The sequence below is a fragment of the Nicotiana tabacum genome, chromosome 10, assembly GCF_000715075.1.
Source record: "Nicotiana tabacum cultivar K326 chromosome 10, ASM71507v2, whole genome shotgun sequence".
Taxonomy (NCBI): Eukaryota; Viridiplantae; Streptophyta; class Magnoliopsida; order Solanales; family Solanaceae; genus Nicotiana; species Nicotiana tabacum.
In genome coordinates, this window is record NC_134089.1 from 163,102,781 (window position 1) to 163,127,482 (window position 24,702).

General features: G+C 36.8%; 1 protein-coding gene across 2 annotated transcripts; it reads left to right on the top strand.

Annotated features, from left to right (window-relative positions):
* Positions 1-3,460: 3,460 nt before the first annotated feature.
* On the top strand, positions 3,461-22,153 carry LOC107770391 (uncharacterized). Of its 2 annotated transcripts, none has more exons than XM_075223488.1 (25): positions 3,461-3,671; positions 5,069-5,192; positions 5,283-5,345; positions 8,402-8,503; positions 8,658-8,826; positions 8,936-9,034; positions 9,162-9,311; positions 11,200-11,239; positions 11,392-11,449; positions 11,560-11,642; positions 12,638-12,736; positions 12,905-13,020; positions 13,096-13,214; positions 14,806-14,876; positions 15,692-15,803; positions 16,073-16,212; positions 16,400-16,558; positions 16,630-16,733; positions 17,027-17,202; positions 17,823-18,012; positions 19,315-19,414; positions 20,127-20,295; positions 20,916-20,998; positions 21,296-21,372; positions 21,617-22,153. In XM_075223488.1, exons 1-25 carry the CDS (start codon positions 3,618-3,620, stop codon positions 21,786-21,788), a joined length of 2,829 nt encoding a protein of 942 aa, XP_075079589.1. In that variant the 5' UTR covers positions 3,461-3,617; the 3' UTR covers positions 21,789-22,153. The 2 variants fall into 2 exon arrangements, with proteins under 2 accessions (XP_075079589.1, XP_075079590.1); XM_075223489.1 differs by having other exon boundaries at positions 3,484-3,671; positions 5,283-5,341.
* Positions 22,154-24,702: the final 2,549 nt, after the last annotated feature.

The following is a 24,702-nucleotide window of genomic DNA, read 5'->3' on the forward strand; positions in this document are numbered from 1 at the left end:
TTTTGCATTTCATATTTCACTTTCAGTATATCTCGTTTTGTATCTCGTATTTCAGATTTTTGCTTTCAAAAATCATCATAGATTTCCAACAATAAGGCATTTCTTCTCAAAAAGTTTAAGCTCACATAAGCAATTTAGAATCTAAGGCACATAGAGGCTTTTCATCCAATATGGCATAACAATCTTTATTCGACTTTGACTTGAAGTCTAGGCATTTTTTCAGCACATATTCCATATTTTGAATACATCCTCAAATAATAAGATAACATGACGAAAGCATTGGAATACATATTGCACATATATTTTTCAACTCAAGCACATTCGAATACCAATTTGTATAACGATCAATTCATGACTTACACCGAATGCACGAACACCATGAGATTCAATTCTAAGAGAATGGGTTTTTAGCCATTTCAATAGAGCTTCCTTAAATTCTACTATATTCTGGAACTCTTAGCAGTTTCAATCTATTTTAGGAATATAGCAAGTTAAACCAATAATTAGAAAGGTGATCATGATTCTAGCTCATTTGAGCATATTATCAAACACTAGGTGTGCAATATGTTTTTAAGATCCCTTTGTGAAAGATTCCATCATCCCACACCATATCCTTTACTATTTTTAGCTCACAATCCTCCTACTCTCTTTCATCACACATGCATGCAAGATAACAACTCTCTTACCCAAGGATGGTTTTGCTAATTACCCATTTTTAGTAGAAATTTCGAAATTAAGAGTTAGGCATAGATTCTTACTTTTAAGATGAAGACTTAGTGAACTTTACTTGATAATCTTCCAAGATTTGAGTAGGAATTTGTGGGTAAGGTTTAGGAATTTCCCTTTCTCACTCTAGGCCACTCCCTCTCTCTGGAAACATCTGATTTTTCCTTCTAAAATGAAGCTTAGAGGTGTTATATTAGGATGGGTCGAGTTCAAAATTTAGAAAAATAGGAGCTCCAACTCGAATCTGCTATCGCATATGCGACCGCACAATGCATCTGTTGTTCGCAGAATAGGCCGCATAATGGCCCTCAGTACTAGAATTTTTCTGCTTCAGTCTGCGACCGGTTTGCTGTAGCATAATGCGCCGCAGAATACCCCTTCGGGAATTTCTATGTGGGGATTTGCGATGGTTTATGTGGTCCGCAAAATGATTATGCGACCGCATAAAGGTACGCATATTTGGTCCAAAAATTAACTCAAATCTCTGCTTCACTTCGCGACAGATCTGCGATCCACATATCAGTTCTGCGGTCTCCAAATTGGCCTCACAAAATACCTTGAACTTCCGAAAATTTGCTTTAGCTCTCCAACACATTGCTCCACCCAAAAAGTTCGTACCGCGACTCGCAAGCTCGCCGCAAAGAATCTGAACAATCTTTGACACATAAGCCTGACTCGGCACCACGAAGTTTCAGGTTTTTAGGTAGAATTTTACGAGGCGTTACAACCGTAACTTATGAGACTAGGATAATATACATAAATTCAGGAGTACGAACTTCTCTTTATGTCTCGTTATTAAATACATGTAGTTACGGGATCATGCCAAAATAAAGGAACAATTTAGCCTTAACGTACCTTATCAAAATATGTCCAATAACCACGTGAACGCGTCTCGTCGCACCTTAACCTACAACAATGATAACAATACTATCATTAAGTTACGGAAATCGCACAACGAACGACAAACATATTTTGTAATTAAATGGGCAGCCTCTCCCCTATAATCTTTACTTCCTCCCAATTTGACATAATACCAACAACAATAGGGACACAATAATAACAACATGTATACATCATTTTCTAATCTTATATCCATCACAAAATACCACAAAAAAGCCTACACACCCCAATCACTTCATACACAAAACAACAACTCTAGTAGTGTCAAATAACCTAAAAATGTAACGACGAATAACCAGCCAACCACCCTGCCATTATGTGGTATTTTCCCACATTCTTTCTCATCCTAAACTCCATAAAAATAGTAGCAAAAAAGAGAACTCAACAACAATATGAAACAACCCAAAAAATAGTCCACTACAAGTTGAACAACTCGAACTCATGACTTTCGATCATTGTCCTGTGAGTTCTTACAATTATAAAACGAATTTATCTACCTTTCCAGCATAAAAAATGGATGAAAAGGGCAGTATACCTACCTTAATTGGTGAAGATTTCAGCTCCTAACTTGGTTTTTCAGCTCTTAGGTTTTCCTCCAACTAGAATTTGAAAAGAATAAAAAATTATTTAGGGTTTTGTGTTAATTTTTTGAAAAAAGTTTGCTGAGTGAAATATATGAATGAAATCAGCCCTTAAAAAGGCTCTTTGGTTGACCCTAACTAGCCCCTTTTTGGATATATTTAGTCCTTTCATTTAAGCAAGTAGGTGGGAAGACCTATTTGTCACCTATTCAGTCTGCGCAATCTCGCAAAAACGTAAATATATCTCTACTCCGATGTCGTATTGACAAACGGTTTAATGCGTTGGAAACTAGACTCGTAGATATTCAATTTGATAGGTGAATCACCCCGTAACACTAAGTATATTGGGAGAAAAGCTCATCTATATTTGACCTAATTTTCAGCATATTTACAAATATAACTTGTGATGACCTTTACCAATTTTTGGTCAACAACTCGCTTGACTTCGAAACATAACACACGACTATGATACGACTAAAATAACTCATAACATAACCTCCTTATAATGTTAAGAACCCTAGCCTCACCCCAAAAGTACATGTTATAATATTCTCAAGTTGTCGACTTTTGACGAAACTTATTTTCTTCAATTCGTTTAGCTTTTAAACCTTCCAACTCTCTTGATACTTGATATTCATTATCTTAAATATTTGTAACCTCCACGACAACAGGATTAACTTACTTTATGCACTTTCAAAGATGATCTCATTTATACACTTACATCAATTGACTTACGACGTACTTTCCCGTACGAAAACGTGGGGTGTAACATCAAATCTTAGCAAAAAGTGTGTACCATAAACCCTTACTATTACGTTTTTCCTTTTTTTTTTCAAAATTAACATCACATACCTTACTTTTTCACCCATCGTTTTCACCACCTCGCGTGCAATGTTGTTTGACTAAAAAGTTCAGCTTTTTTTTCCGAACGCCTCAACAACACATACTTTTTTTTTCAATATTCAGATCTAACAGTACAATTCTATCCAAACATACGATTGCTTATTTATAAAATCATATTCAACAACTTATTCAAAAAATCATTTCGACCACTCTGTGCTTAAAATCTATTATTACTTAAATTGAGCTAATCTAAGCGGGCTCTAAGTCAAAATTGAATAGATTTAACAACAATATAATCTATAAATGGTTGTATTATTTCATGGCAAAATTTAATTTGTTAAGATGAGTTAGAACAATTCAATATGTTTGTAAAACGGGTCAATAATTAACCCATATGTTTTAAACGGGTTAGGTTCATAGTTGACACTGCTAAGTAGAGTCAAAACGGTCGATTCCCCGTCTTCCTCAGTCACCCACTCCCCCAATCGCAGTTGATGAATCTGCTTGCTGGATTCTCATCTCAATCTCCAAATTGAATACTTTCCCCTTTGAAGATCTGTTCCAGAAATGTTGCGTCCTCAATTGGCTCGCTCCTTCTCTTTCTTGTTCCTCTTCATCTTGGTAAACACACTCGTTCTTGATTATTCTCAATTTCTAAAAATGAATTTCATTTTTATTTTTCATGCCCTAATAATACCAGATTAATTCATCTTTTTCCTATCTTGGTCATGATCCTGAATTTTCTGATTTTAGCGCCCAAATGTGCCTTCTTGTCTTCTTGATAACCTCATCAGCGAATCGAATGCTTGTATGCTGATATCTTTTTTCTGTTTATTTGATTATTGGTTCTTGTTCTTAAGATGTATACACTCTCAAAAATGGTTCTATGAGATATGGATGAATGGAATGTTTATATGCTCTTTTTCGTGATCACAATATAATGAGTAAAAAAAGAGGAGTCTAGTGCACTAAGCTCCCGCTATGCGTTGAGTTGGGGAAGGGACAGACCACACTGGGTCTATGGTATGCAACCTTACCTTGCATTTCTGCAAGAGGCTGTTTATACTGCTTGAACCTATGAAACTCCTGGTCACAAAAAAAAAATTGTGAGTAACTACCCTCTCTAACTGAATGATCGCCCAGTGGTTTCGAATGCTAACTTCCGAGTTAAATGTGGAAGCTCCCTCCACTCGTTGCAAAAGAGGTTATAATGGGCTGGCACGGATCTAGGGGGTTGGAGTACGGGGTCACGTCAACCCAGTAGCTTTTTCCCTGGCTCTACATAGAAATACACTAAATATCTATAAAACTTCGGCTGTGAACCCAATTATTATTGTAGTATTAATTTGAGGTAGCTGTAGGAACCCATAAACTTCAAATCCTGGATGTGCCTTTGAATTAATGGGTTAAGTTCATTTGAAAGGATGAATAGCATATAGATATTCTAATGAGGCACTTCATCCTTGAGTCTTTAGGTTACAAGTGAATATAATGACTTCATATTCAAACTATTCTGTTCTTAATTTTTTGGACAAGGGGTTTGGTTTTATAGAAAGAATATGCGGGATTATGAGCTTATAGTTTCGTGACAGGAGCATTACATAGTGTGTTAATTTGAGATGTTAGTATTGCATTTCTATGGACCTTAAATTGTTTAAACCATGAACAGTTTTATTAGATATTTCTCTTCTTTGTTTCTCTTTATTTTTGTTCCTTCCATATAGCCTAGTCACTGTATACTTGTTTAACACCTAAAATCATGATACAGATGGTTGTGGGAGGAGAATATTGATAAATTGGCACTTTCTTGGGAATCGTAGAATCAACAATTATTTCCTTCATTTTCTTTTTTGTGTATCAATATTTCAGGAAATATTTGCTGACTTTTGTGATGATTTGTACTTTGTCTCAACTTTGCACTTTGCACCAATGACTTTCTCAAAGCCCTTTATTCCCACTTGCATTGCAAAGAGTTGAACTATAGAAAGGGTACTGATTATTCTTCTTATTATTGGCAGTTCCTGAGTGATAATTCACTTGGTTCTACGGGTGGCAATCGTAAAACAGGGAAGTCATCGGTATTTTCGTTGTTTAACCTTAAAGAGAAGAGCAAATTCTGGAGCGAGTCTGTTATCCATGGTGGTAAGTTCTGCAAATAGATGTTTTTTCTGTATGTTTGATTGTAAAGATGACTTGTTCAACTTACATTACGATGATGATGTATGGGTGCAGATTTGGATGATCTGGAAACATCTAATCCGGGAAAAATGAGTATTCTCAATTACACCCAGGCAGGTACTTGTGTTCTCCAAAATTTTCACTTTCTTTTTGTGTTTACCTTCGATGTCTACTTATACTCCCTTTTCAATTTTCTGTGTCAGAGCTTCAGAAGGTAAATACTTTTTTAACTTAGCATCCGAGACAATGAAACAATTTTGTGCATTTACTTTCTATTTATCTATTGAAGCTACTTGTGGTCCTTTAAGTTGTAACCAGTTTTTGTATAGCATATTAAAAAACTTGTATGAAGGACCACAAGAAGCTTCAATGGAAATCTGGGACTTCCATCCTGGGGATTTGCCCATGAACTATCCGTTTTAGTAAGTCAGACAACAAGAACAAGTACACCTCAGTCCCAAACAAGTCGGAGTCAGCTATATGAATCCTCATATTTTTATTTAAGCTCAACTCTTATCATCTTCTTACCAAATAGAATAAAAGTGAAAAATAAGTTAATTATATATATAAATAATAGTAATTGACTAATTGTAATAATAACATAAGGATTTCCCTAGAAGTCTAAAACCTACTCACAACTAATAGATATTACTTATATTGATCTTTTTCTTCCATTATGTCCTATCTTTAGCTAAATCTGCATTGATTCCAAGGATTTGTAGGTACTTCGAGACAACTTCCTTAGATGTGATTTTAGGTCTACCCCGTATTCTTTTACCACCTTCACTCAGACACTCACCATAGTAGCCACTAACCTGCGAACCGGTGCATATGTGATGCATAGCAGGACATAACCAAACCATCACAACTCAAGCAACCTTCTGCACGGCGATTATGGTTTGGCTTATTTTCTTAGTAGGATCTTTGTGTTGTTCCTTCATCTCATATATTTTTCTTTTGACATGTTCATTATGCAACTTTGAATGAGAATGCAAGATGATTTTAAAAAAATTGCTTCTTCATTCTAGCCTGAATCTCAAGTCTGATGGGAGGGGAGGGTTTGGGATGTTGAAATCTAAATAAGGTAAAGTGCAACAACTCTTCATTCTAGCCTGAATCTCAAGTCTGATGGGAGGTTGAAATCTAAATAAGGTAAAGCGCAACAACAACAATTCCTCAATCCGAAGCAAGTTTGGGTCGACTATATGATTCCTCATTGGTCATGTCACTCCATTTAAGCTCATCTCATGCCAACACTATGCAAAATAGAAATAACAATAAAAATTGTCAGGCATTCCCTATATTTCCACTAGTTGACTACCATGTAAATATCTGATAGGACTAAAAGAAAATAGAGGACCTAAAGTAAATGTACTAGCATGACTAAAACATTTATATCCTCAACTATTTGGTATTGCCTATATATGTTCTTTTCTTCCACTATGTTCTCTTTTTTGGTTAGGTTTGCATGGATTTCGAGAGATTGTAGGTTTTTGAGGACAACTCCCTTTTGTGTGATTTTAGGTCTACCTCATTCCCTTCTAACACCTTCTTACCATGGTTTTGCACTTACAGACTCGTGCATTTGGGGATCAAAGCAGGGCATGACCAAACCACCATAAATGACCTTCTCTTATTTTATCCTCATTATGTGCTACTTGCACCTTCTGCCGAATGTGGTTATCTTTAATCCTACTTGATCTTGTATGACCACATAACTATCGTAGTGTCCGCATCTCTGCGAGACTGCGACACTCATCTTGTGGATATGTTGGACTTTAGCTGCCTTATAACTGTTCTAGAGTTCCTTTTATTTTGGTTGGTATTCGTCTATCATATAATACCTAGCACTAAACTTAGAGAGTGTAGTGAAGTATTTCTGTACCAAGAATAGAATTAACTCAAGTTTATCTTTCTTAAAAAAAAAGTTGTACTCAAGTTCATAATATCTTCGGGAGAATATTTTGTCTCATTTCTCCGTCTTTGGAGATTGGAAAATATGGTTAATAAGTTTTTACCGTGGAGGCTTCTTAAGAAAATTCTGTCGAGAAGAGCTTGTATGATTTTCAAATAGCACACCCTCTGGAGAGCATTATTTCAGATACTTTACCTGGTGCTTGATTGTTAGCTGAAATGGACTGTTGGCTGCAAGTCTGCAATACATTTGCGCAATACCTTCATGACGATTGAATTTGCAGAAAATCTAAGCCTTCAACCCAAAATTTTAGGGCAGTGGGTTAGTAGTCCAAGACAACCTACTGGGACAACAATGTAACTCAACACCCTCGAATATGTGTAAATTTTAGAGTTCAGACGTAATGTTTTAATGCAGACTCATAGGTGTGCGGATGACTTACCAAAGGTTGACCCTGATATCTCGTGAAAGGATTTAAGCGTCCAACCTACAACTTTAATGGTGTAGTTTAAGACCTTTGTCAACCTCTTGGAAGCTCTTACACAACCTATATGGGACAACTATATAATTCAACCAGGCAAAAGAATTATTTACAAAAGCAAGGTGAAAGAATTCGATCTTCCAACTGAAAATTTTGAGGCGACGGGTGAAGTAGTCTAATACCATTAAATCCCTTCGGAACCCTTACTTAACCCATGTGGGACATAACTCAACCTCTTGCGCGTGTAATCTGATTTTGGGTACACGTGATTTTCTGGAGTGTGAATGAGCTTATCAAATATTGACTCTAATATTGTGAAATTGTGTTATCACCTCATCTAAAAGATTAAGTTGTTAGATAGATGTTTATTTATTTGTCTACAACATCCCTTCATGTGGGAGCTTGTTTTTCCTTGGACCAAGCTAATGGAAATACTTTCACCAGTAGGTGGGATGAAACTCCAAACTCATGACCTTCGCTTGCCTGATACTATGCGGAAGAATATGAGCATTCAACTCGAAACTTTAAGGCAATATGTGGAGTGGCTCAAGGTGTTTATAAGCCCATTTGGATGCTCTTATGCTACCCAATTGAGATAACTATATAACTCAAACAAAACTCAAATGAGCCATCATATTAGCTTATATTCCTAAAAGCCTTGAAGAACTATACATTTGATGTGTTCTTGAATACTGTTAATACGTTCTAAGATAGGACGGACGGAGTATATCTTTTGATAAGTAGAGTGGAATAAATTATTGTTCTCTTGCACTGCAGGTACTATAGCAAACTATTTGAAGCTTATGGAAGTTGATTCCATGTACCTTCCAGTACCTGTGAATTTCATTTTTGTTGGATTTGAAGGAAAGGGGAATCAAGGTATGTAATCGTTCCTTTACTTTACCTTCTCAAAAAACAAAGATATTATGTAATTGTTCCTTCACAATTAAAGATGACTGCTCTCTTTGTTATAGTTCTATATGGTAACATTGACTATATTGTTCTTTACTACTGCGATGTGGTTTCTGCTCAGAATTTAAGCTACAACCAGAGGAACTAGAGCGCTGGTTCACAAAGATTGATCACGTCTTTGAACATACAAGGATTCCTCAAGTAGGAGAAGTTTTGACACCATTTTACAAAACTAGCATTGATAGAGAACAACGTCACCATCTGCCTCTTATCAGTCACATAAACTACAAGTACTTGTTGTGTCCCTTCTTCCAAAAACCCATGTGTACAATCTACTTGAGTATAAAATAGTTAATGCATTGTAGACGGATCTGATAAGGTATTCAAATCTCTGTGCAGTTTCTCCGTTCATGCCATTCAAATGGGTGAAAAGGTCACATCTATCTTTGAGCGTGCCATTGATGTCTTTGGCCGCAAGGATGATATGTCTGATAACAGGTAGTTGATAGTTCTCTGTTATATTAGAGAATTCATGATTTTCTCTGCAACACTTTCTGTGAAACCATTATTATTTCCTAGCAGTATTTGTTCAATGGTTCACCTCTATACATGTACGTGTTTTCAGAGATGATGGAACTGTTCTATGGCAAGTTGACATGGATATGATGGATGTTTTCTTTACCAGCCTCGTGGAGTATTTACAACTGGGAGATGCCTATAACATCTTCGTTTTGAATCCCAGGCGCAATGGAAAAAGAGTCAAATATGGATACAGGTTTTTCTTCTGAAAGTTGAAAGTTTTATGCTGGTTTTCACACGTGTATTGCACTAATGCAGTGAATCAGAAATAAAGATGCAAATTGCCTCCTCTTTGCTCACTCCAGCAGCCTCTTTGCTCAATCCAGCAGAGAGACAACAAAGGATCAGGGAAATTTGAAGAGATTTGGGCAATCTAAACCTGTATAATCTTTCCAATAGCAAATACTGATGCAAAATAGTTAATAAGGTTTCAGTTACAGAATTAGACGAAGATAATTAAAATCCATATTTAACTATTAGAAGAATATGTCCGAATTTAATGACAGAGGACAAGTCTATTAATGTTTTGAAGTTGTAGCAACAAGGGTAAACTGATCAAACATTGATTACTACAATAAGACCACACACACATGCATGCAATAACAACAACAAAAAACCCAATGTATTCCCACAAGCGGGGTCTGGCGAGGGTAGTGTGTACGCAGACCTTACCCATACCTTTAAAAAGGCAGAGAGAATGTTTCCGGTAGACCCTCGGCTCATGAACACACACATGCATGGATGTGCACATATATTTACATATATATCAATCTTTCTATCTACACATTTAGATGATATTTGCGTGTAGGATTAGGTTTGACAATTGAGTTAATACTGAGAGATGGTAAACATTGTGCTCTTATGTAAGTTTCTCTTTCTTGACCTAGAGCATATGTGTTTGAGATGTTGAACAATCGCCTAGTATTGCCATCCTGGAGCCTTGTGTACATGATGCTCTATTTATTAGGGTTGACAGCTCTTCTTTTGCTGTGTAGATGCATGGGTGACCTATTTACTTCTATTAATAATTAATATTGGGCCATCAAAGTTGTTGTCAATACGTAATCACTTTATTACCTGTACTGACTTGCCATGCTCACTTGTTCAGGAAAACATTTACTTGGTTTAATTGATTGCATTGGAGTTAAAGTATGCACGGAATTCAATTTATTCAAGTTTGTTGAAGTGTAAAAAGTTGCACTTTTACGTGGTTTCATATGGAAAAATTGATTTTTGGAAGGTGGACTGTTTTTGACGTAGTCTAAACTTGAAATCCTGACACTCAATTGATATGAGCAAGTTGAAGTTGAAATTTTCTTTTAGTACTTATACAGATAGTTATTCTCATTGATATATATTATTCCATAAAAAGGTAAAGGAAAAAGGAAAAAAGATGTTACTTTTATTTAGTAGCACACATACACACAGATAAATTATCCATTTGTTCCAAAAAATATGACTTGCTTTCTATCATAGAAACTACGGTTAAAATGTTTCAGTAGATTGTATTGAGTTAGAGAAGTGCTTTACGAAATGTGAAGTAGTGGAGCAGTTAATGACAAGATGAGACTTTGAGCTAAACAACCTCCTTTAAAGAGAAATAACTTGCAAGTATAAACAATATGCTTGAACTTATTGATGGAAGGACCTTTCCGTTCAAAACGAGGTCAGTTTCTTCTAATGGGCAAAAGGAAAAGTAGGTCAAGCTATTTTGGGAACTGATGGAGTTTTTCTGAAGGTTTAGTAAGATCTGAAACTAAAGTATTAGAGCAAGTAGAGTGCGTAAAGTTGGCTTTATGCAAAGCTCTGATCTAATGCATTGCAGGCCCATGTCAATTCAACATCATATGTGCATACAAGGGTTTTCGAAATCTAAAACTGGCCTCTAAGTGTCTACAAGTTTTGATCAATCTTTGGGTCATTTTTGTTTCAATCAATCTTACAGTAGATAGAAACTCGGTCTCTACTGTCTCGTCACTTGTTTGAACTTTGACAATTTCTTTGCTAAATAGCTTTTCTTATTTGCATGTCTCTTTATTTCTATTTTCTAATTCATCTGATTGGATGTTCCTTAAATCATGCAGGCAAGGGTTATCCGAGAGCGAAATTAACTTTCTTAAGGAGGTAAAATTGTAATTTCAAATACCCATTTATATTCATTGGACATCGATCATCAGCTTCATGCTTTTAGATCATATACTGCTTTCAATGATTCTTCATTCGTCAAGATCTTTTTTTTTTGGGAAACATTTTCACTGATTTGATACTTAATACAGAATAAGGAGTTACAGTCGAAAATTCTTCACTCAGGAAGAGCATCAGAAAGTATTCTTGGTAGGTAAATCTGTGTTAAAATTTTTTAACTGAAGAAGGATTGGTATTTACATGTCCTTTGATTAGCATTAACTAATGACTGGTGCTTATTTGTACAAAAACTGTGACAGCTCTTGAAAAGATGACAAGACCATTGTATGCAAAGCATCCAATGGCAAAGTTTTCCTGGACTGTCACAGAAGATACAGATACAGTAAGTTATCTCTACTCTTGACTCCCTTAATATTATCGGGGACTTTAAATTTCAAGCATGTTATCAGAGATGGTATTTATAGAGACCCAATGTAGATATACTGATCGTGTATGCGCCTATGTTGGCTTCACCTGTCACAACACAAAAATAATGCTCTTCCATAACTAGTTATGAGACAGTGAATTCTTGTTAGAGATAGATTCGCAAGGAATCTAAATATGAAATGTCTTGCTGATGCAATTTGTTCTGTAATTTATTAGAGGCTTGCAGCCTGGCATTGAATATTTTATTCTAGAATATATGCCAGTGCCAACTTATAAATGAAGCAGATACTGCTTTTGCTGGATGGAAAGATGTTGTTCAGGTAGACTGAATGATACCAACTGTCTAATCTTGGAAGATTTGTTTTTGTTGTAGTCCAGTGACCTATATCAGTGCCTGGAAATAAACTGCTGGTGTCATATCTTATTCTCCTTTTTAAATTGCGTTTGTGCAATCAATTTCATCATGCAATGTGTGCTGCTTGTTATTGTTGTCAAAGCAACATAATTTCTCTTGGTTGTAAAAAATTCAATGTGCTGGCAAGTGGCAACAAGCTTGCAGCTATGCATCGAATGCTCCTTCTTTCCCCCATGTATTTCATGAAACTAGTTAAACTGAGTGTGGCATTTTTTCTTTTTCTTTTTTGATAAGGTTGAAGTGAGTATGTTGTAAGAGTATAACTGTAACAAATGCACAGTTTTGGTGGTTTAAGTTTTTGTCCACATGCTTGTTTCTCTGAGATCTCCATATCATACATGTTTCAATTTTGTAACATTCTTTTATCTTGATAGCTTAAGCTTTCATTATGCTTCTTTTTAGTGATAAACAGCATTTCCTTACTCAGTTAAATGGACCACACAATTGGCCTAGAGATGCACAGAAAACCTGTGGTTCTCGTACTTTCATGTGCTGATGTGTGTTCTGAAACTATTTTCTTTCTTTAACAAAACCAGGTAGAATGGTATAATAGATGCCTAGATGTATTAAACAATGTTGACAGGCTATCTCAAGGGAAGGACATGGCTGAGGTTGTTCAGAACAAGGTTATGCAGGTATTACTTTGCACCACTTTATTCTCTCCCCCCTCCCCCTGGATATGCCCCATCACTATAGAAGAAAAGTGCCTCAAATAATGGAAAGTATTTCTTTGAATACTACATCAAGGACTATCTGAATCCTCCATTTAACTCTAGTTATTATGATACTTTGTTCCTTTCAAGTTTCTGAATGGGAAACATGGAGATTTGAAGCTTCGTTTTGAGAGAGAGTTAAAAGCTGGGGAATTTAGCGGTTTTCATGCTGAATGTCTCACTGATACATGGATTGGAAATAACAGGTTAAAATCTTTCTTACTTCCCTGCACTCTTAGTGCCCTTTCATATTTCTGATTTGTGTTTCATTTTCATATCAGGTGGGCCTTTATTGATTTGACTGCGGGCCCTTTTTCATGGGGGCCTGCTGTGGGTGGAGAAGGCGTGCGCACAGAACTAAGCTTACCAAACGTGGAGAAAACAATAGGTGCAGTTGCAGGTAGAGCTGTAGACACATGTTTTCGTTCATTGCTGAGGCTTTGGTAGATAGATCCTTTTTTTTGCTTGATCAAAAAGATAGATCTTTTTTCTATAAGGCAGTGTTGTCAAACACTCACTTAAGCCCTAAAGTGAGGCTCAAAACATGTTGAGCGCTTCGCATTGCTTAGTGGGCGCTTTAGCCTTGTCATCAATGTTCTAACGCATACTTTTCCTTGCCAATGAGCGTAATCCTAAAGAGGCAAACCTAAACAATTGATAATTCACTTTATTGTAAAAAAATTCAGTTTCTTTATCCATATATTTGTTATTCATGCTTATACTAATTATTAGTCTTGGATTACACATGCATATTATTTTTTCTCCATTTTGCGCCTTTCTTCATTAAAGCCTACGCTTTATTTGCGCTTAAAGCCCCAATGTACCTTAGAGATTTTGTGTGCTTTTCGCTTTTGATAACACTGCTATAAGGTAGGATTTATTGATGTAAACCAGCTGAAGCTGAGAAAGGTAAATCCACAAAGGAAAAGATATGTGCATCTCAAAGAGTGTAATGAAGAGATAAACTTAGCTTCAGGCTCTAACAAGTTTGCCGCTGCCATGTTGCACCAAAAACTAAGCAAGGATATACATTAATGTTTAAGGTTAAGTACAATGTCATTCTTGTCCTAAAAATCCTATCATTTCTTTCTTTCCAAATGGTCCAGCATATAACAGTCAGGAATGGTGTTCCAAAGAGGAAGGGAGGTTTTAGGAATGCCCTTCCGTGCCAAGCAAATAGGAGCCCAAGAAAGTTCTTTCGTAGATAGATCTGTACACTTTAGACTGCATTTTTGAAGTTGATTGGCGATGTTTTGGAGGTGATTGTTTTTTTCTGTTGAGTGCACAATGGTCTTGGTTGATCTACGTGCTTCTGCTATTTTTCTCTTTGATGCTTTTATTAGTTTATCAAGATAATATGACAGCCCAAATAGCGGAATGGATATTTAGAATTAATATAGGTGGTTCCAATTAGTTTGGGATTGAAGTGTGGTAGTAGACTAGTAGTAGTAGTTGTTATTGCACTCAAAGGTGTGGCCTAGTGGTCAATAAGGTGGGAGGAGAATTATGAGGTCTTAGGTTCCAATCCCAGCGGAGGGAAAAACACTAGGTGATTAAACTCATGACTCATACAATGAATCTCTGGGAAAGAATGATAGAGCGTAGACTTAGCAATGCAACTAAAGTGACAGAGAACCATTTTGGATTTATGCCCGGTAGATCTACAACGGAGGTTAAATTCTTGCTAAGAAGATTGATGGGAATTTACTGGGAAAGGAAGAAAGATCTACACACGGTGTTCATTGACATGGAGAAAGAATATGATAGAGTACCACGAAAAATTAGAAGTTTCAACATTATAAGTTATAACTTTTCAGCAAGCTTCTTTGAAACATAGCATTTTAGTTCCATGAAACAGGTCTTAATCCATTCTTAGATAATGAATATAGGAGTCTTCCCCTTCTCAATTTCTGTTTAATATGTTTTCAGGTTTGCGCGTTCTCAAAACACGGTCCTATGCATTCTTATATTGTGCCCTTTGTTTTCTTCAGAAATTTCAGAAGAAGAAGCTGAAGATCTGTTGCAAGAGGCTATTCAAGAGAAGTTTGCGGTGTTTGGTGATGTATGATATACAGAATAGTTTATTTTCCTTAATCATGTCAATGTTTCTACTTTTAAATATTATTAGTTAATTAACTGGTCGTGAGAAATCTTAGGAGTAACTTTGTAGAACAAAAAGTCTGTTGTGGGCAGAAAAGCCCTGGGGAAAAATAGCTGAACTAACAAAGGACATGGCCATATCTTCTTTTTAAGTTGCCTTCTGAGAAAGAGAATGGTTTTTCACATGAATAGTGATGAGGTAATCGGGGAACTGCAGAAATGGACTATTACAGATTGAGAAACTGGTAAAGTTTTTCACCAGTTTTTCATTGGATCAATAACCAATAAAAATATTATGTAGATGGAACAAGGATATCAAGATACATCTTGATGTACGAAAAGCAAGATTTAACTAAACAAAAGGATAATGAGATACAGAACAATCAGTAACTGTATGGGGTCTTCATTCCCTTCTGCTTGTGCTTTTTTCTATCTAGAAAGGAGTTGTCTAAGGCAATGAAGTTTCAACTTAGGAAAAATATTGTAGGTTTAATGGTCAGGAGATTATTCTAGGATAATGAATATTACAAGTGCTCTGTCAAGTAGAATGGGGAGCCTAAGTTCTTGGATATCGAAATACTCTGCTTTTGCCAAACTAAGATACTTGCTTGTTTTGTCTTCTAGTCCTTTCTACTTTTGAAAGTAGAAATTTTATGAAACCCCCTTTCTATTATCAGCATTTTTTTCTTTTTCTTTACCTTCTGACTTTGGCGGCGGTCGGATTCCATTATGAATGTATGGGTGCTGAAGTCTGTTCTTCACTGTTCTGTTATGTAGGTCCAGAAAGATCATCAAGCCATTGATATTCTTTTAGCTGAAATAGATATATATGAACTATTTGCTTTCAAACATTGCAAGGGAAGGAAGGTCAAGCTTGCTCTTTGCCAAGGTAATCCTATGTCATTCGTTATGGAATCCTGCATGGTTTCTGTGAAAATCGTTGTTGGACACCTATTTTTTTTGGTTTTATTCTGTTTAGTTTGTTTTCTATTAAATCTTGGTATCTATCTGATTATCTTGGTATCCGGTGTTGGCTTTGTCTAGGTTTTTCCTGTTCTTTAAAATGCCACTTAACACCCACCTTTGACAAGTTTCAAACTGTTTTCCATAAATTTATCTTAATATTGAAGAAATTTACGAGCGTAAATCTGATACCAGAGCTTGACGAGAGAATGCAAGATTTGAAAAATGAGCTGCAGTCTTTTGAGGGTGAAGGTTCTGAAGAAAGCCATAGGAGAAAGGCTATAGATGCATTGAAAAGGATGGAGAACTGGAACCTGTTCAGTGATTCTTATGAGGTATCTTACTTTTGCAAAGACGTATTCAGTAACTACTATCAGAAACCTATTGTTGCTGTCTTGATATAGTTCTTTCATCCGAAACATTTCCCGTGCTTATAGTAGCATTGTTTCTTCCACATGAGATGATGGTTAAACATGGTAATGAAGATAATAATCATCAGTCTTTAAAACCGTGGTCATGCAGGATTACAAAAACTATACAGTTGCTCGTGACACTTTCCTTGCACATTTGGGGGCAACCTTATGGGGGTCAATGAGACACATAATTTCTCCATCACTTGCCGATGGGGCATTCCACTACTACGAGAAAATATCTTTTCAGCTGTTCTTTATCACACAGGAGGTATGATGTTAAATTTAAATTAAAACTAAGGGCATTGCTTAGCACTTATGTTTTTCTCTGATTTTGTGCAGAAATTTAGAAATATTAAGCAGTTACCTGTTGACCTCAAGACTATCATGAATGGTCTTTCGTCATTGGTGCTATCTTCTCAGGAAGTGATGTTCAGTCCTCACATGTATGTATTTATCCATGATCCTTCCAGATAAATAGCGTTCTCTATATTTTGACTCGAGCTAAATGTAGGTTAGTTATATGTTTGTGTCTAAAGGTAAGAGTGTTCAGTACAGATTGTATGAATTATATGTCTACATAAGTGTCTATTCATTTCCATTTCATGGATTTCACTCACTCTCTTTAATTATATGATTCGGTTCTAAATATGTGTTCACGCATACTTGTGGCCACAAATCCCTACTTCCTCTCTGGATATGTGGCACATATTTATTTTCAGTCTGTTCTGTTTCACAGGTTGCCACTGTCAGAGGATCCTGCTTTGGCCATGGCATTTTCAGTGGCTAGGAGAGCAGCAGCTGTTCCCCTTTTGCTTGTGAATGGAACATATAGGAAAACTGTCCGTTCCTATCTGGATTCTTCCATTCTCCAGCATCAGTTGCAGAGGTTGAATGATCATGGTTCTTTGAAAGGTGAGTTTTTTTGTGATCACAGGTTACAATTAGTGTTTTGTTAAAGACACTGCTACTCTCCTTACATCTGACCCCGTCTGAGAGGGAAACGAGATGGAAAGGAGAGACGACCGACTAGAATGATAAACTAGAAAATGGAAGTATTTGTTTTTTCCCTGTAGATTTATATCTGGGGTGGGCTGGAGGATAACAAGTACATTATTATATGGTTAGTAATTGTCTCAGTAGTCATGTGTTTTGTTTCAGCTTGTACTTTATGTATTGATTCTTAAAAACATGTAATAACCATGTGGTTGCTCTTTTTGATAACTAAGAAATCCCAGAGGGCCTGCAATGCATGGTTCGAAACTCAGTGCATAATGGGCCCACCTCTATCCTTCTCCACTTAAATACTAGACTTTCGTATGCAGTGGTTTCAAACCCGTGACGTGCGCCTAACCCATACATCACATGCTGCACTCTTACCATTAGACTAAAGAGTCTGGGGGCTTTTCCTTGTCACGCTCTTTTTCCTTCTCTCTCTCCCCCCCCCCCCCCTTTGTTTTTTGGTCAAATTTTCGAAGCTAGTTAGATTCTTAACTTTTGCAAATTATAGTGCTTTGATTTCCTTCATACTGCAGGTTCACATGCACATAGCAGGGCTACTCTTGAAGTGCCTATCTTTTGGTTTATTCACAGTGATCCGTTGTTAGTTGACAAGCATTACCAAGCCAAAGCGCTTTCCGATATGGTCATTGTGGTGCAGTCAGAAGAATCATCCTGGGAAAGTCATTTGCAGTGTAACGGGCAGTCTCTCCTGTGGGATTTGAGGTTATTATGTTATGCATTTAAGATGAGTTTAGATCAAATGTTGCAACTTATTATATAATTTGTCTTTCTCATACATTTACCCAAAGGCAATTTGTAAAGGCTTGTTATTTTAGATGCTTTAGGCTTTTATATTTTGCTAGTTTTGTGTAAAGAGATTAAGCAAATTTAGTAGTAGATCTCTCTCTTGTTCTTCTGTTGGGTGAGTTTATAGAAATATTCTGTAGTTCCCCGGTTGAAAGCAAGCACAGATTTTGGACTGAAAATGATAAAGGATTTGGAGGAAAGAAAGGTGTTGATGGCCTAGCAAAGATCTAAGCATGCAAATTTGGACTGGTTTGAAGCTTGCTGAAAGTGATAGTTATGATGAAAAGAGAGGAAGAAAAAAAGAATTGCTCTAGAGCACTCCTTGTCCCCTTAGGCTTTACATGATAATGTAGAATTGCATGGATTTGTGATAAAGCACTCTTGCTTAAGAAAATTAAGCATTACTACGGTTTTATTGTTGATTCTAAGACCAATCCTACTTCATAATGGATTTCACATGCCAACTAGGGATGAACTCTCTTATCTAAGCTCCTAGGCAGAGCGAAATCAAATCTGATCAAAACTATGACTGAACTTCACAAAGGAATAACAGCTTCTATTTCCAATGATATATCCGCTCAATGCGTGTATTTTTTTTAGTTTAGAAATTGGAGAATAAAATACAAAGGACTTCAAAATAAGATTACAGTGATGTAAAAAAGGACAATTTTCAGTCTACAAAAAGAGGGGGGGGGGGGGATAGATATTCCAAATTTAAATTCTTCTGGAAGTTTCTCTCCATGAGTAATTTTTCCATAAATGTTTTCCTTGAGTAATTTCATGCAATGCATCATGCATATTCTCTCTTATCACTTGCCAAGACTGAAGCATATCTCATGACACTCATAATACTATACTTAGCTGATAGCTCATCTTAGATCTCAATGAATCAATTGCGCCTAACTAGTTATGTATCCACTCTATCCATATGTCTTCATTCAGGTAAATCTTATCCTAAATCTTGCACTTATCTTGACACTAACATACAAATCTCTGGTTAGATTTAAAAAAACTCATGGCAAATACCGGACCTCATGTAGATGAAATCACATGGCCAATTCCCTCCATGTGGTTTCACGGTTACCTTGTTCTTTCTTTAGCTTACATGCAATCTCATCACAAAAAAGTCTGTTGAGTGGGATTTGGCAATTTTCTTAGCTTGATATTATGGAAATGGACAATGCTGATCTGGCATTTGCTTTCTCATCCATTATACAGGAAGCCTATCAAAGCTGCTTTGGCTGCTGTGTCGGAACATCTAGCAGGAATTCTTCCACTTCATCTTGTTTATAGTCAAGCCCATGAAACTGCAATTGAGGTAGATGCAAATGTGAATCTTGCAATCATCTCGCACTGACTATATATTTATAACGATTTTTTTGTTAAGTGTCTATAGACTTGTAACCTGTCATAGGTTTATAAAATTTTGCCATGTAAATTAACTAATTCTGAGGGCTTGCTATATTCTTGAGTGTTTCACACACTTCTTCCTCTGCACCGGTTTTTCTTTTGGTAGTGAGACAGGACAAGCTCTCCAAAATCAGTAACACGTAGTATTATTTGAAATAGTCTCTCTCTCTCTCTCTCTCTCTCTCTCTCTCTCTCTCTTGTCTCCCCTCTGAATTGTAAGAGCTAAGAAGTTTGTCACACTTTTATGATACTAATTATCTTAGTATTATTTTCATTCTTGCGCTAGATCATTAGATTCTAGTGACATACTTATAATTCTATTGTTTTCCACTCAAAGTTGAAGCTTATATGTGGCTTTCATTAATTTAAAGTTTCTGTTTTATTGTATATTTTTTTATTTCTGAGACCCCTTTTAAAGAATGTATTCATGAGAATGCAATATACATAATAAGAGTGTACTTCACTCTTTAATGTGCTACTTATGCTTTAACCTAATGTTTTACCTTGAGACAGAAGTGGTAACTTAAGTTTGGTTTAACATTTTACGTTGAGACAAAAGCTGGTAATTTGAGTCTGGTTTCTCCTAGTTACTTATGTTCTTCTCATCACACTTTTAACAGGACTGGATTTGGTCAGTTGGATGCAACCCTCTATCCATCACTTCCCAAGGCTGGCATATCTCCAAATTCCATTCAGACACTGTTGCTCGAAGCTATGTATTGACAGCCCTTGAAGAGTCCATTCAGTTGGTCAATTCGGCTGTTCATCGCCTTGTTATGGAGCGGACGTGTATCCTTTATGAATGGTCTATTTTGATGAGTACAAGTAAAAGATTATTTTGATTGCACAATTTGTCGTTTCTGTGAGTGGTTTCGTTGAATATATTCCACTTGAATGTTTTGCAAATTATCTTCAACAGAGTGCATAAAGGATTTATTTTATCTGTTTGACGGGTGAATAGAACCTTTGGTGCTAATCGGTTGTATCACTTTTTCTGCATAATACAATGTTCTCTGCAAGTCAATTAAAAGGGACAGCCCGGTGCACAAAGAATCTCGCGTTTACGCAGGGTCCGGGGAAGGCCGCACCCCAAGGGTGTGATGTAGACAACGTACCTAATGCAAGTATTAGTGGCTGCTTCTACGGCTCGAGCTCATGACTTACAGATCACACGGAAACAACTTTATCATTGTTCCAAGGCTCCCCTTCTTCTCTGCAAGTCAATTGTGCAAAAAATATTGAGTGATATTTTGTTTTTGAACAGCGGACAACTAGTTTTAAAAAAACTTTCTGCCTTAGTTGTTGATGTTCGTACCGATCAGAAAAAGTTGCTGATATTTTTACAAATAAGTTCTTCGTAATTGCCCATTTATCAAAGTTTCTATTTGTGGATACTTAATCTGGAACAGCAGAACAGACTTTTAAGCTCTTCAAAACCCATGAACGTGAGTTGGTGAACAAATACAATTATGTTGTTAGCTTGTGGAGAAGAGTAAGTGCTTTACAGTTTTCACCAATCCTTAATAAGTAGTACTATGTACGCAATGTTTTGCCAAATACCTTTTGCTCTATTCCCCACCCCCCAGATAAATAACACTTGATGCACTATCATTCCAAGCTCTGTGGAATGATTTGTTTCTTATTTCAATCTCATTGATCAGCATTTGCTGCATAAGTTAGAATGATATTTTCCAGAAATAGTTTGATCTTGTTGGCTCTCATCGTCTTAAATTTAGCCCATTTATGAAACCTTCTAACCAATTTATTTCATGTTATGGCTCCCTCACAGATTTCAACTGTCAGTGGAGAACTGCATTATCTGGATGCCTTGAGACTTCTCCATACCTTAGAGGATGCAGCAAAAGGGTTAGCTTCTTTCATTTGTTGTGTGACCGATACAGTGACATTCACTGATGTTTGCTGCACTCACCACTACCTGACCTCCTTATTGTTAGTGTTGCAATTACATGTGTCACCAATTTGAGATAGTAGAATACCTTGTTTCACTACATATGGAAGCCACAAGTCTAAATGGTATTTCACTGATGGATGCTTAGCGAGCATAAGCAACTTTCATTTGCTTGCTAAAAAGATCTCGTCTCTTATGCAGGTTTGTAAATTATGTTGATACTACTCTAGAAAGTCTCCATCCAATACATTGCACCCGGCAGAGGAATGTTAAGGTCGAGTTTGACATGACAACAATACCTGCTTTCCTAGTTGTTTTCTTTGTTCTTTGGCTTGTGCTAAAGCCTAGAAGAGCCAAGCCTAAGATCAACTGAGAGTTTCTTGGTGCTGTGCCTTAAAAATACGAGGAGCTGAGTTTCATCAAGTATGATTTCCTCTCAGATGCCAGGAAAATCTGTTGAGCCAATAGAGCTGTCTTATGCAACAGGTGACAAGAGAGCATAGGCAATACAGGTAGAATAGCTAGGTCTAAATCATAAGGTGTTGTACTACCTTTGGTTGTACATTTTCACCTCCCAGTATTATCACATCAAGATTTTGCTTTATACCATCAAAATTAGTTTTCATGTTGCTAATTGTTGTAATTTTGCTCATGCCTCTATGCTGTGTACATCCGCAGAATGATCTCATTGATTACAATAGCAATCTGAACTTTACGGCCCTTAGAAGATTAGACCAAGATTGGCTTTTTTTAGTGCTCAATTATGAAAAGCCCTTCGTATAACGGGAGGAAAACACTCAGAGTTGCTTATTTTATGTTGATCCAGTTTATTATCTTTTAGGGTGTGTTTGGTGTGAGAAAGCACGGGACAAAAATATTATTCAAAATCTAAAATGTTGTACAATGCCCTATTTATATATAGTGATTACATAATAATAGGTATTTACTTCCCGATGTAGGACACTATACATGACTAACTAATTAACACTCCCCCTCAAGCCTGTGCATGTAAATTATATGTACCGAGCTTATTACAAATGTAATTAATACGACAACCAGTAAGAGATTTAGTGAAAATATTTGATAGCTGATCATTCGACTTCACAAATTTTGTAACAATATCTCCTGAGAGTATCATTTCTCTGACAAAGTAATAGTCGATCTCAATGTGTTTAATCCTCCCATGGAACATCGGATTTGATGCAATATGAAGAGCAACTTGATTATCACACACCAGTTCCATCTTGTTGATTTCTCCGAACTTCAACTCCTTGAGTAACTGCTTGACCCAAACTAGCTTATACGTTGCCATAGCCATGGCCCGATATTCGACTTCGGTGCTAAATTGAGCAACTACATTTTATTTCTTGTTCTTCCAAGAGACCAAATTACCTCCTATTAGAACACAATGTCCAGACGTAGAACGTCTATAAGAAGGTGATCCTGCCCAATCAGCATTTGTGTACCCAACAATCTGCTCGTGGCCTCGATCCTCGAATAAAAATCCTTTCCCTGGAGCTGACTTTATATACCGAAGAATCCGAACAACTGCATCCCAGTGACTATCACAGGGAGAATCCATAAACTGACTTACAACACCGGAAAAGAAATGTCAGGTCTAGTCATCGTGAGGTAATTCAATTTGCCAACCAACCTTCTATATCTAGTAGGATCTCTAATAGGCCCCCCGTCCAGGCAGAAGCTTAGCATTCGAATCCATAGGAGTGTCAATAGGTCTGCAACCCATCATTCCGGTCTCCTCAGGAATGTCTAAGACATACTTCCGCTGTGAAATAACAATACCTGAGCTAGTACTAAGCGACCTCAATACCTAGAAAATACTTTAATCTGCCCAGATCCTTAGTCTGGAAGTGCTGAAAGAGATAATGCTTCAGATTAGTAATACCATCCTGATCATTGCCAGTAATAATAATATCATCAACATAAACCACCAAATAAATGCACAGATTAGGAGCAGAATACCGATAAAACACAGAGTGATCAGCTTCACTACGAGTCATACCGAACTCCTGAATAGCTGTGCTAAACTGGCCAAACCAAGCTCGAGGAGACTATTTCAAACCATATAGTGACCTGCGCAATCGGCATACAAGACCACTAGACTCCCCCTGAGCAACAAAATCAGGTGGTTGCTCAATATAAACTTCTTCCTCAAGATCATCGTGGAGAAAAGCATTCTTAATGTCTAATTGATAAAGATGCCAATAACGTACATCAACCATGGACAAAAAGAGATGAACAAATGCTACTTTAACCATGAGAGAGAAAATGTCACTATAATAAAACCAAAAATCTGAGTGTATCCTTTTGCAACTAGACGAGCCTTAAGCTGATCAACCTGGCCATGCGGGCCGACTTTGACCGAATAACCCAGTGACAACCAACAGTAGACTTAACTAAAGGAAGAGGAACAAGCTCCCAAGTGCCACTCGCATGTAAAGCAGACATCTCGTCAATCATAGCCTGTCGCCATCCTGGATAAGATAGTGCCTCACCTGTAGACTTAGGGATATAAACAATGGACAAAGATAATATAAAAGCATTATGAGGTGATTACAGACAATGATAACGTAAACCGACATAATGAAGATTAGGATTAAGTGTGGATCGCACACCTTTGCAGGGTGCAATTGGTTGACTAAGAGGAGACAAGTCTGCAATAGGTGCAAAATCTTATACAGGACGTGAATCACCTGGGCCTGATGTTGGACGTGGACGACGATGATAAATCAAGAGTGGTGGAGCTGCAGAAGGTTGAACTGGACTAGGTGGTAGAACTGGAGCAATAAGTGGTGGAACTAGAGCTATAAGTGGTGGAATTGTAGCTCTAAGTGGTGAAACTAGAGCTATAGGTGGTGGAACTGGATTTGTAGAGGAAGATGAATGAGAGATAGTGACTGAATCTCTAAAAGATAAAACTGGCAGCACCTCAGAAATATCTAAGTGATTACCTGGACCAATGAAGTATGATTGAGTTTCAAAGAAAGTAACATCAGCGGACATAAGGTACCTCTGGAGGTCAGGAGAATAACATTGATACCCCTTTTGCGTTCTCGAGTAACCCATAAATACGCACTTAAGAGCACGAGGAGCTAACTTATCTTTCTTGGAATAAGGTTATGAACAAAACATGTGCTTCCAAAGACACAAGGTGGAAGAGGGAACAAAGATAAACGGGGAAACAAGATAGAGAATGGAACAACGTTTTGGATAACTGAAGATGACATACGATTAATAAGATAGCAAGATGTAAGAACTGCATCCCC

Bases quoted from the DNA above. Each gene is read 5' to 3' on its own strand.
- LOC107770391 (XM_075223488.1), top strand. From the start codon at position 3,618: ATGTTGCGTCCTCAATTGGCTCGCTCCTTCTCTTTCTTGTTCCTCTTC. The intron at 14,877-15,691 runs GTATGATATACA...TCTGTTATGTAG, and splicing joins AGTTTGCGGTGTTTGGTGAT to GTCCAGAAAGATCATCAAGC. The intron at 16,734-17,026 runs GTATGTATTTAT...TCTGTTTCACAG, and splicing joins GTGATGTTCAGTCCTCACAT to GTTGCCACTGTCAGAGGATC.